General features: G+C 44.4%; 1 protein-coding gene across 1 annotated transcript in view; it reads right to left on the reverse strand.

The window, feature by feature from the left end:
- Nucleotides 1-12792, reverse strand: part of Tph2 (tryptophan hydroxylase 2) — a 99669-nt gene that overhangs the window by 66517 nt on the left and 20360 nt on the right. The window contains exon 6 of the mRNA XM_051172953.1: nucleotides 388-584. Within this exon, the coding sequence (XP_051028910.1) occupies nucleotides 388-584 (197 nt within the window). The remainder of the gene's footprint in view (nucleotides 1-387; nucleotides 585-12792) is intronic.

Here is a 12792-nt window from a genome sequence, read left to right on the forward strand (position 1 = left end):
GAACAGAAGCCTGCAAAAGAAACACACCCTTTCAGCACCTTGATCATAGACCTCTGATCTGCAGAAATGAGTATAAGTAATAGTTTGTGTTCGGAAGATGCCCAAAGCCCATATTCTTTGCAGCTGTCCTTTGAGGCTTACTATTTATAACAGCAAGCCCCAAAGAAAGGCCTCAGCAAGCCCATAGCTGCATCAATAGCCAAATCCATTTCTCCAGCCAAGTTTCCACTCTGCTTCCCACTGGTGGTTTGGGGTAATTGTTGGGTCAGTGCTCCTCCCCATAAGCCACTACTTTTCCCTTTTAGAAAAGGGGGCAATTGGTGCACTGTGTGTCCTTGAAAAGCGAATGGAGATAGGGTCTAGAGAAGGGCAGCCTGCACATCTTACCTTTCAGAAACATGGACACATCCTCCAGCTGAGGCACATTGTCTTCCCTGTAGCCACAGTGCTTGGTCAGCAGCGGGAAGTTTTTCAGGTACTCCCGGCAGGCATGAGTGGGGTACAGTTTGGAGAGCTCCCGGAACACAACGCCCCAAGTTTTAGTTTCTTCTTCTGTGTATTCCACCCTGGGGATGGGCTGGCCACTAGGCAGGCAGGAAGAGAGACCAGTAAGTCTAGCTTTAGACCACTAGGTTAAATAGTCTGATGTTAATGCAAGCAAAGTTACACACACACACACACACACACACACACACACACACACACACACACACACTGGAACAACGAAGTGCCCAGAAGGATTCCATTAAATACTGAAATAAATGCTAATCTTCAATTGCATGTGTATATTTGGATCCTTGTAGGAACATACCATTCTAGAAACTTGACAAGACATATGGTCTTTGTGTATATGTGTCTGTCTTTGTGTCGGGGGCGGGGGGCAGTAGGCGGTATGTGGATGTATACATATCCATGCAGAATACAAAAGAGGACTCTCACATCCTACTCTTTCACACTCCACCTTATTCTGTTGAGGCAGGATCTCCCGCTGAGCCTGGATCTCAGTTTCTCAGCTAGGCTGCCAGATCGCCCAGCCTCAGCAATCCTCTCCTCCCTCGGCACACCAAGTACTGAGGTTACGGGCATGCAGTCACATCCAGTTCTTCACGTGGATGCTCGAGACCCAAAGCCAGGGCTTTAGGCTTGTTCAACAGCGCTCTTACCCTCTGAGCCACTCCCCAGTTCCGAGAGTCATGTTCTTAAGCTGAGATGGGTAGCAGGTGGGAGTTCTGTGTTGGGATGGGGTAGTTTGCGTGCAAGATTCTTATGAGGGGCTTTTCTACAAGCATAAGACAACAGTAACAAATGGATGTCCTCTGTTGAAAATAAAATTGCTTCCTGGGTTTTTTTCTTTCTTGCCCAGACTCACCCCAATTTCCAAGTGTAATTCCGTGATTATTTGTTCAGTGCACAGACTATCTGGCAAATACTAAAACTCTGTGCTGAATTGAAAAGGGCTTTCATAAACTACAAAAGAAGAAACATTTATTGCAGGTCAGACGTGTGAAAGGCAGACATGCGAAGCCCTCTTACTTCAAGACCAGTGTTAACGATGTTCCCCTGCAAAGGTCCAGTAAGTAAATATTGTAAGCTTACCGGTCATGTGATCTCTGTCACAGTTCTGCTACAGTATCTCAAATGCAGCATAGATACTATGGGTAAAGTAGATCTGAAAGCTTCTCTTTATGGACCCATAAGCAGCCGTGTACTGGTGACTGTGTTTGACTATTGACTATTGACAGATCATCCCGTATCAGAGCTGTCATGAATGCTCCCTGGAGGAGGCCCAGCCTGAGCTGACAAACGCAGACTGCACAGGACTTGGAGCTCCCTGATAAAATTGTAACAAGAAGTGCTGATTGAACAGGAAACAGCAGCCATGAGCAAAGAACATGGCTCCCAATGTTGCCTGAGACCTGTAAGTTAAGGGAACCATTGCTGTGTACTTATGCAAGGCTGAGTAAGGGGCTTGAATCTGAATTTTGCATCTGACTATACATCTATACTAGATCCAGGTAAGTCTGTAATCTCAATAGTTGGAAAGAAGAAGAAAGGAGGAGGAGGTAGAGGAGGGGGAGGAGGAGGAGAAAGCAAAGTTCAAGGATAGCCTGGATACATAAACTTTCAGGCTAGTCTGGGTTACATAAGACCCTGTCCAAAAAAAAAAGAATATATAAAATTAGGTTTGATAAAACCTATTATAATGTGCCCAGCAAACGCCCCAAAACAGAAATTCTGTTCCTAAAGTTAGTAAGTATGTGCATGCGTACCCAAGAGCACACGCACGCCACCTAGCCATTCAAATACAATCTACTACTGCAGATTGTCACCACAGGCACCCACCCTCAGGCCGGATGGCCCCTGCCATTCGGCTCACTGCACTCTAAGGGAGATGGGACCAGTCTAGAGGTCATACTGAAAAGTAATAGGATACAAACAGATGCCCACACAGATCTCCTCCCAGCCTCCCAGCCCCAGCCTCCCAGCCTCCCAGCCTCCCAGCCTCCCAGCCTCCCAGCCTCCCAGCCTCCCAGTCTCCCAGTCTCCCAGCCTCCGAGCCCCAGCCCTCTCCATATTCCTATGTTCCTGTCAAAATACATTCTGTTTAACATTCAAGTTTAAATGTAGTTTCTACTGCCCCCAAATTGTTTTTTTTTTTAAATTAAAATGTATGAGAAATAGGGGGATACATATACCAAAGACAGAGCTAAAAATTAAAATTGCTTTCTCTAAGTGCCAAAAGTAGGGCTTATGCAGACCAAATTAGAATAAGACTGGCCCTGTTTAAATTTGGCTGTTGGTAACAAACAAAAATTACAACCTGACAAATATTTGCCGGGAGGTCAAGACTGCTAAGTCCTAATACCGGTGGTAAATTTAGAATGAAAGCTTGACATGAAAAAATAAAAATAGAAAAGATGCAAGAAATAAACGCATAAGGGGGATGCCTCTGGTTCCAGAAGTTCAGCTAAATCAATCTGAGCCTGGCGAGCCAATAAACCTAATAAGAGCTCTGCATGATCACAAGGTAGAAAAGCAGTGAGGCTGAAACAATGAATGAAATATTGAAAAGCCATTTGAAAAGAACCTGTTAGGTCAAACTTCTCCCTTCGGTATCCATCTGCAGACACGCAAGTACTTCAAAGTCAAGCTGAATGCAGCCAACAGGGTACAAACGAAGAGTACGTACGAATTAGGGCAGGAAGAGAGAACCACACAGGCCTGGCACTTGAATTTCCCGCAGCGCAACTTCGCCAATACAGGCGGCGGCGGCTATGCTCATTTGTTTCTGCATGCCTGCCCCACCCGGGGGAGCTCATCAGCCTGCTCTCTGAAATGATGGTTGCCTAAAGGACTGCTGGTACCCTGAGCCCAGGGAAGGTCCCTTTAGTCTTGAGGAGTGACTTCTCACAGTGCCTGGACCTCTGCTCTGGATCCTTCTTTTAAATAGTTTAAAGCCTCGTCAAAAAGAAAAGGCTAGTTTAGTCCGTTCGTATCTATTGAAAAACACTCAAGATATAGGAAACACGGGAAGGGGCCATTGTCTGTGTAGTCCCAACAAGTACATTCTAACACCTAATATTTGAGACGACTGCATGCAAGACGCTCTTCTAAGGTTTAGACGCTTGCACATGAATCAGCCCATTGAGCAACTGTGACTCTCACAGCTCCTTGCGCGGACACTGTCATTAACTGTATTTCATACACAGGAGAAGTGGGACTCCAAGGGATTGTCTACAATCTTGGAGCCAGGCTTACTATCTGGCATAAAACAGCGGTCTCTCTTGATTTGCTTACACCTGTGAGATTAAAAATATTCGCTAGACATCAACTCATACCAGATACCAAACTAAAGGAAGGTGTTTAGGCATAGGTATATGAAAATGTTATCTGTATGCATGCCTGAAATATTAGTGTATGTGTCCTTGTAAATGACATAAGGCACTTTCGCAAACTCCTGTAAGTTTCTTAATGAGACTGGAGGTGGGACTGGGCTCCCCAACAGAACAAACATGCAGTTGGGGCACCAGGTATATAAAGCCATCCATATGGGGTTTTCCACTTTCTTAATTGTGTCATTATTTTAATAGCATATGAGTGTTTTGACTGGATGAATATCCAGTGCACCTCATGCACTGAGGTGCCCAGAAGAGGGCATCAGATACCTTACCACTAAATTTACAGACATTTACGTGGTACATTCATACAGGTACCTGAGTCTTCTAGAAGACTAGTCAGTGCTTAGTCCCAGAGCCATCTCTCCAGCCCAGTCAATGGGTACGTGTTGTGACGAGGGCATGACAGAGTCCTACCTCAGCATGCTACAGCTCTGCCCTGGACTAGCACTGAAGTGACTTGAGTACTCTACACTCTACATCTGGAGTCAGGCAATGCCTTCCGGGTCCTCCCCACCAACCAGCTCGCCTATACCACCCGGCTCACCAGAGCATAGGCCTCGCCTGCCAGTCTTACAGGGAACCAGTGATGCTTAGGATTGTGAGGGGTCGATGTCGGATGGAAAAAGCAAGTTCTTTTCTCTTCCCTCTGTCAGAAGGTTAGGCCACTGCCTGTAACCATTTCTAAAGGCTAAATTCCTGTCAAGATTTTCTAACTTTCCAAGACAAACCTTTCCAGAGCAGTAAGCCCACACCTCCACCATGGTACTGCCACCACAAAGGGACTGTCCCTGGGCCATCATTTTGGAAGCCTGGGAAAGTAGTCCACTATGACAGGAAGGGGGAGAGGATACCCTCTTGATATGTGTCCTCTGAAAAGTAAGGTTGATATGACTATATAGCCTAATGTCCAGCGAAATGTAAACATTTCCAGTGTGTTGTTCATAAGAGGAAGCTAAGAAAGCCTGCCCTATTTTCTAGTTCTTTAAAGACAGAAGACCCTACTGGGTGCTTTGACCCCTTGTGAAGAGGCATCACAAGGTCCAAGCAACAGCATGCTTGGTTCAGAGGACATATCAGGGGTATAAATGCTGACAAGGCCGAAGGAGCAGAGTGTGTTTCTGCATGCAGCGTGATGGAGAGCATGACACGGCCCTCAGAAAACAAAGTACAGCATGGTGCAGAGCAGCACCTCAACAGACAGCGCCTCCTCAGAGAGAATCTGTTCAAACCAGAGTGAGTAGGGTCTAAAGCTCACCCTGGACATTCTAACAATCATGGAGAAAAAAACAAAGCAAAAATATGTTAGCTTCCTCCCTCCTACCTGGCAGGCACTACCTCTCCAGAGGAACCAGAGGCAAAAGGAAAGGAGGTATTTCAGAACCCTGGCTCAACAATGCCTCCAAACCAATAAAATCCCACACAAGTTTAATACAAATAACTGTGGGGGAGAGAGGGTGCTCTTTGAATCAAGTTTGAGATTAATTTTTTTTAATGAACAGGACCAGGTCTTAAATACCCAAATGAGACTCTCCTAATAATTGAAAATGACAGGAAATTAGATGTTGCTAAGGAATTTGCTTCTCTATAGGAAAGTGGGACCCGACGTGACACAGTTGAAAGCAGCGAGTAGGAAAATAAAAGTATTTTGTGTTGCTATAAATCCCAACAATATGATACTCCTCAACAAGCTGATTAAACATAAATATTTAATTGGATATCTAGGGAGTCTCCACCATGTTTATAGAATAGCTGAGATTGTGGGATTCTCGGCACCTACCAAGTTATTACTCACAGCACCCGAGTTCTCTGCAGAAAAGCAGACATGACTTCTGATAGCTCTTACTCACTGCAGATTCTACACTCTTGTCACAGAATGACAAGCTGTGGCTCCTTCAACGTTGAGAGGACAAGACAAGAAAGGTGCTGATGGCCATCACAGAGATTTAGGGTTGACAGTAGGAAAAAGATAAACCCAGATAGATGACTCAGATGACAACTTTCTTTGCAAGTACTGACAGCTGTGAGAGGGGTCTTTCCTCTTGTGTGTTTAATCCCATAGGTAGGCTCAGGAGACGGGTTAGTCAGTACAGTGACTGCTATGCAAGCATAAGAGTCTGAATCTCTAGGACCCAGGGGACATGCAGGCAGAGCGGAGAGCATCTACAACCACCTCAGTACTGAGGAACGTGAGGACAGAGACAGGCGCCCCACTGGGTTCACTGGCTAGTTTAGACTGGCTAGGGGTTCAGTGAGAAACCATGTCTCAAAAACTAAGGTGGAAAATACTGAAGACATCTGACACCAACCTCTGCCCTCCACACGCATGCACTCACACATGCACGCATGCATACACACTCACACACACACTCACAAAAACACCCCACCCACACAAGCACACACACAACATACACAAAATGCACCCACACAAGCACACACACACACATTCACATGTGCACACAAACACACACACGTGCACAGATAACACACACATTCAAGTTCACATATTCACACACCTGCACAAACACACATACATGTACACACAAAACACCTTCATGACGCACAAATGCATTCACGCTAGTACACACACAAAACATACCCATACAAATATACACACTTACATACACCCACATATGCACATGAAAAAAAGGGAGTGGTGGGGACGAACACTTGCCTAGCATATACAAAAGCCCGGATTCTGTTCCCGTCATAGAGCAGACTGTGGGGAAAAGATGGAGGGAAGGGTGAAGGGAAGGAAGAGAAAGGAAAGAAACCCCACTCTTCCTGGAAGCCAGGGAATAGTTCTAGAAGTCCTACCCATCTCTACAGAAAGAAAAGACTGAAAGATGCACAGACAAACCAGGTATGAGCAGGTACAGACAGAGCGAGTCTGTGCAAGCTCTGGCCTTGTTAGAGCAAAGGCGTTGACTAAATACGTTTTGACCCAGACATCTAGGGACTCACACCGCACAGAGACTAGAACTGTGCAGAGTAGGCCTTCCCTTCACGTAACTGTTTGATCTTCTCCAGAATGACCAAGAGCAAGGAAATGCTCTTACACTTTCTAAAATATGTTTGCGTGTGGTAATACTTCCGGGCCATCTTCTAGAGACCTTGCTGCTAGAACTCCCAGTGCACAGTGTGTTCCCCTGCACTTATAGGCACCCCAGTGTGGAACGGCTGTTCAGTTATTCAACGGTGGAAGACAAAGCAGGCTGCGGGGAATGTATATGCACACGGACATGGCAACACAGCACAAATCACACTCTTTGAAAACAGTTGAGTTTTCTCAGAAGCAGGAGCCAAACAGAGCAGAAGGGAATCGGAGAATTGGTTAAGGAGATGGGTGAATCTGATTTTTAAAAAAACAAGCAAATAGAAAAGAATTAATCTTTCTGTTTCGTTGCATTACATATCCCTTAGGGTAGGAGATGTCTCACTTATTTAAGAGCTGTTTATCTGCCTGGACTAGACTCTGACTCTTATCTTTTCCTCATCTTTTCTCTTTGCCCACCTGAGCATCTCTCTTGATTGACACTACTACCTAGAGTTACAGAAGGAAAACGAAAAGAGATAAAATGGAAAAACGCATCAGCTTCGCAGCTCATTAGCAATTAGTCCTCTTTGGAGGGTTTGGAGAAGCCTTTGGAGAAAGTTTACAGGAACTTAAAGGCTAGTGGGCTCCGCCTTTGTTCTTCTTGACCCTTGAGAGTCATTTGCTACACTTGTCTGTGAGCACAGCCTGATTACTGCACAATCTCCCGGGAGCCCTCTCCTCACTATCCAAGAAAGCACATGACAACATACGACAGCAAGACTGTCATTTCCCGATCTTGTTGTAATCACCTGTTTTTGACCGAGTATAATTTTTAAGTTGCTGTTCATGGTGCTCACTTTTAATCATTATTAAGCATTTATTACATTTCTCAGAATGGAGGTGATGCCAGGCTAACGGGAATTTCGGAAGCTCCTGGAGATCCTTCCTGCCAGCCAGTGATCAAGCACAACATCCCATGAAATCACATCGCCTGCGTGCAGGCGACTTAGGAAGCTGTGGATGTGTGATAATAAAACAGCCTGCGCATATGAGAACACAGAAAGTGTTGGCAGATAAAGAAACACCCTGATAAAGAACCCACTACGGTTTAGCCAAATAGAAAATATTATATTTCATGCTGATTTCCAAGGACATATAAGAAATGCCTGGCGTTGTTGTTGTTGTTGTTGGGTTTTTTGTTTTGGGTTGTTTTTTTTTTTTTTTTTTTTTTTTTGTAAAACTATGCTTCAAGGATTCATGAAGTTGGAGAGAGGGCTCAGCAGTTAGGAGCATTTGGTGCTCTTGCAGAGGACCAGGTTCAAGTCCCAGCACCCACCTTGTGGCTCACAACTGTACGTAGTTCCAATTTAAGGAGCCCCATCACTGCCTCCTGACCTCTATGGACACTGCATGCAGATACATATATGCAAACAAGGCATTAACACACATAAAATAAGGTAAATAAATGTAACAAAAAACTGGAGGACAGAATATTAAGTGAAATAAGCCAAACACAGAGAAGTAAGAAGCACATGTTGGAAGGCATATCTGGAAATTTTTTAAAAAGCCAACTTGAAAGCAAAGAAGCCTTGATAAAGACATAATGGATTTTGTCAGTATACATAACTTACTGGTACTGTACTAATGTTTGAAAATCACGCTGAACCCAGCTAATGTGCATAATTAACACACACCAGTAACTTAAAAATAATCACAGTAATATATGTGTATCAGTATTCTAAATTTATCTCTCATTAAAATATATAATTCTTCAATATATGAGGTTTTATTTGCTTCGTTCATTTTTAATTTAATTTTTTTGGTTTCTTAATAATTTCATACATGAATACTGTATTTACATTATTTCTACACCTTCCTCTCCCTCCTCCAACTCCACGAATATATACTTATGAACATATATACACATTCATACACACAACATGATGAGGTTCCATTTAGTGTTTCTCATATATATACACATGTGTATATGGAAAATGCAACTAGGGGCATTGGGATTCCAATAAGCTTCCTGTCACTTCTGATCATCCTTATGCACGCTTCACTTTTCATGCAATGGTTTTTTTTTCCTGGTTTTCTCAATACAGCTTCCTGGGCCCCATCTAGACATTGTCACCTGGACACTTGTAGGCATAATTTTCACCAGGGAAGAAAACAACATATGAAAACCCAAAACGACATGAACATCTAAACATGACTGAATACAAAGACACTTCTCTGATTAGGTAATCTAATGAGTGAATATGCCAAAATATTTTCAAGGGCATGGACATAATGGTGTGATGGTATCTTCCATTGAAAGAAACTGGTAAGTCTCTGTAGCAGCTTAACCTCCAGCTGAGTTATGCCAGGTTCTGTAGGTTCAAATGGTCTAGCATCAGGCAAATGGAGGGGTGCGGGGCATGACTGTTAAGCCACACCAGAGAATAAACAGCAAGGCACAGACATTTTCAACTACCCCCTCAGGCCAAGCAGGTAAAGAGCATTTGTGAGCACATATTTTATTTGCTTCTGCAAATGGATTTCGCGCACATGAATTTTCGTAAATGAGTCTATGGCCCCTAAGGAACTTTTATATGGTAGCAAACAAAATTGTTGGTTTTGTTTTGTTCGCGTTGTTAATATTGGTGCTTCCTTTACAAGAGACATAATGAAAATAAACCACTGGCCCCTAAGGCACCTCGGGAGAGGGCAGATTTAACTCCTGGAAACTGTGTGGTTTTATTTGTCCTGTGCACCATAGGTCAGGGATTCGTGCCATTTTCTCACCTAGCAGGTGGTCCTCATCATGACACAGAGGGAGATTTTCATCTGCAAAAACTAGTACGGGATTAAATATCAATAGCAACAACTGTGGACTTGGCGTCTGTCAACACGCTCATGGCCAACGTGCACGTGGAGGTTAAGCTACAAGACCACAGCACAGAGGAGACCTAACACTCCCAAGTCATCACCAGCAAGAGACCACCTCAGACCTCTGACATGCTGACACCCACAGCTGGATTTCCTTACAGTCCAACTTCAACCTGGTTTGTCTTGACCAGGCTAGCAGACATTAAATGCCGCCGGCTTGGGGCCACAGCCTTTTTTTTTTTTTTTTTTTTTTTTTTTTTTTAGTAGTGGATGAAGGACAATAGTTAATTTGACAGTTCGTGGCCTTAAACAAGTTTGCAATAGCAATTGTTTATCATCTGTCCATTTAACTGAAACAGTAGCAACAATATGGCAGATATATGATATAAACTATGCCCATTTTATAGAAAACTGACTACAAATATCCCCATTATATGGTTGAGAAAAATGAGGCCAAACAATTCATGTGTGGTGTAGCAAGAACTCAGAACTGGCAAACCCAGCTCTACAGATCCCATTCTCTCTCCTTCCCCCTCCCCCTCCCCCTCTCCCCCTCCCCCTCTCCCTCTTCCTCTCACTCTCCCCTCTTCCCCTCCTCCCCCTACCTCGCTCAGGGTCTCATATAGTCCAGGCCAGTGTCAAACCCTTCTATAGCTGAGGATGAATTCAACTTCTGATCTCCTTCCTCTTCCTCCTCCTCCTCCTCCTCCTCCTCCTCCTCCTCCTCCTCCTCCTCCCCTGTGCAGTTTACAGAGTTCTGGGACTCAAACCTCAGGCTCTGTACATTGTAGGCAAGAACTCTACCAACTAAGCAGCATCACCAGCCCCACAACCCTTTTTTTTTTTTTTTAATTTACTTATTATTTTATTATGTGTGTCCCTGAGTATATGTACAAACACCACATGTGTGCAAGTACATGCAAGGACAGAAGAGGGTATCAGATCCCCTGGGACTGGAGTTGCAAGGCAGTTGGCAGCTACCTGGTGTTGGTGCCAGGCATCAAACAGGACGGCTCCTTCATAACCAACACACCCCAGTGCAAGATGAATATCCAACATGTACCCAGACTGGGGCTTGGCTTTCTGTTTCCAGGATTGCAAAACTGAAGACTAAAAAAAGGATACTGTTTGAAAAGCAGGGGGCCTACAGCCTAGTACCAGATACTCTGTGTAGCTGACTCCCTCCCTCCAGGTATATAAAATGAATGAAATCTCATCACTCCCCCGCAGGGTTAGGAATAGGTCTGGAAATAACAAAACAGCCCCCATTCCATATAAATCCTTTCAACTCTCGGACAGGACTGCTGGAAGTAATTTGAATCCTTCGAGCTCATGGAAATCATTTTAAAGTAAAAATATCCCTGCCTCTTTCGCTGTGAAACACATTAGAATCTGGTGCAGCCTCTGTCCCTGACAGTGAGTGATACAGGACCACACTGAGTTAATGTTTTCAACAGCTGTGAGAGCCATGCAAGAATCAGACAACATCCCACCGCGGCATTCACACACACCTAAAAACCCACCAAGTCCCCCCCCACCCCCCAGAAAATGGAAAAGCAAAACCTTTTTTCCAAATCGATCTCCCTTTTGTCTTTCCTTGCAGTTCTCAGGCTACCTTCCTTTTAGTCATTTAGCTAAACCTCAGGTAGTGGGAAATACTTGGCATGAAAATGATTCTCCCATAAAGCCTAGCGTCATTTCAGTACTTGCAGAAACTGTGCACTTGAAATAGGCTGAGACATCAGTAAAGGGCAGACTTTTCACTCTGTACTGTGGAGAGTTTAAAAGCCTAGGTCATTTACCTGCAGCCCACTCTTCTCACCCTGCGTGAGGTACCACCTAAGTCAAATGGAAGTCACTGTGCAATTATAAAAAGGAGAGAAAGAGAGAGAGAGAGAGAGAGAGAGAGGTGGCCTGGTGGGCAAAGACATTTAGATTCTATGAAAGAAGCATTCTTGAGCCTCTAATGTGGCCCTCCCTCAGAAATGAGCCTTGTCATCAGGGAAATGACCCCAGAACTACAAATATTTGGGTTTGTTCTACTTTTCAATTTACCGCTCCATTTCAGAGAAATTAAAGCATCAACAACTAGTGTTTATGCAGAAGGCAAAAGGACCCAAACAGCCACATATATCTCAGTTTCATTCAAAACCTGGGAAAGCAAATCAATGAAGGATAATGGAAAGGGATAAAATTAGCCCAGGCAAGGAAGAAACACATCTTTGCTCCGAAGGTGACTCTTCTCAAAACAAGGGGAGGAGGGGGGGAGGGGGGTAGAAAGAGAAAGGGAAAAGTTAAAACTTTTCCTCACATCAAAGCATAGTCCATTACACATCAAGGTGACCACTTGCCAAGTAAAACTTACCAAGAACATCATTACTTAAAGACTAGAATCTTGCAACCCCCAAATCAAGTTGGTCCCTGTTGGGAAACTCAGCCACCATCCTCTTCTATTCTTCCTATCTTCTATTTGTTATGTTTCCAATTAAGATTCCACTATCTAAAAATAGGGAGAGCGGCACTCACGACTCCTGTTCCTAATGTATTCTTTTAAGCTATGGTCTGAAACCTAGCAGGATCCATAAATCATGCCTCCTCTTGCATGAAACGAGAAATGCTAGGGTCAACTGAAATTTCTGGAAAAGGTGGAGCGGTGGAGCCACCCCACTTCTTCGCCCCCCCCCCCCCCCCCGCAAGTTGCAATAATTGCAGGTGCCTCTTAGGAAAGAACTCTCCAGTTCAGACACAACGCTAAACTTGTCAGAGCTACCTGGAAAGAGAAACCCCAGGATGCAGGCACCTGAGTCCCTGCCCTAACTGCTCCTGGCCTAGAAACTAACCTTTCTTTGCCTCTGATGATCTTTCCTTTTGAAACTGCTGACTGCCCCCTGCTGAACTGTGGAGTGAATGAGATTTCAAAGCCCTGAGACCGGAAAGGAAAAGCCGGCCTTGAAGTCCGGTCTGTTCATCCCAGAACCTATCGCTCTG

Source organism: Acomys russatus, chromosome 31, assembly GCF_903995435.1.
Source record: "Acomys russatus chromosome 31, mAcoRus1.1, whole genome shotgun sequence".
In the NCBI taxonomy this organism is placed as follows: Eukaryota; Metazoa; Chordata; class Mammalia; order Rodentia; family Muridae; genus Acomys; species Acomys russatus.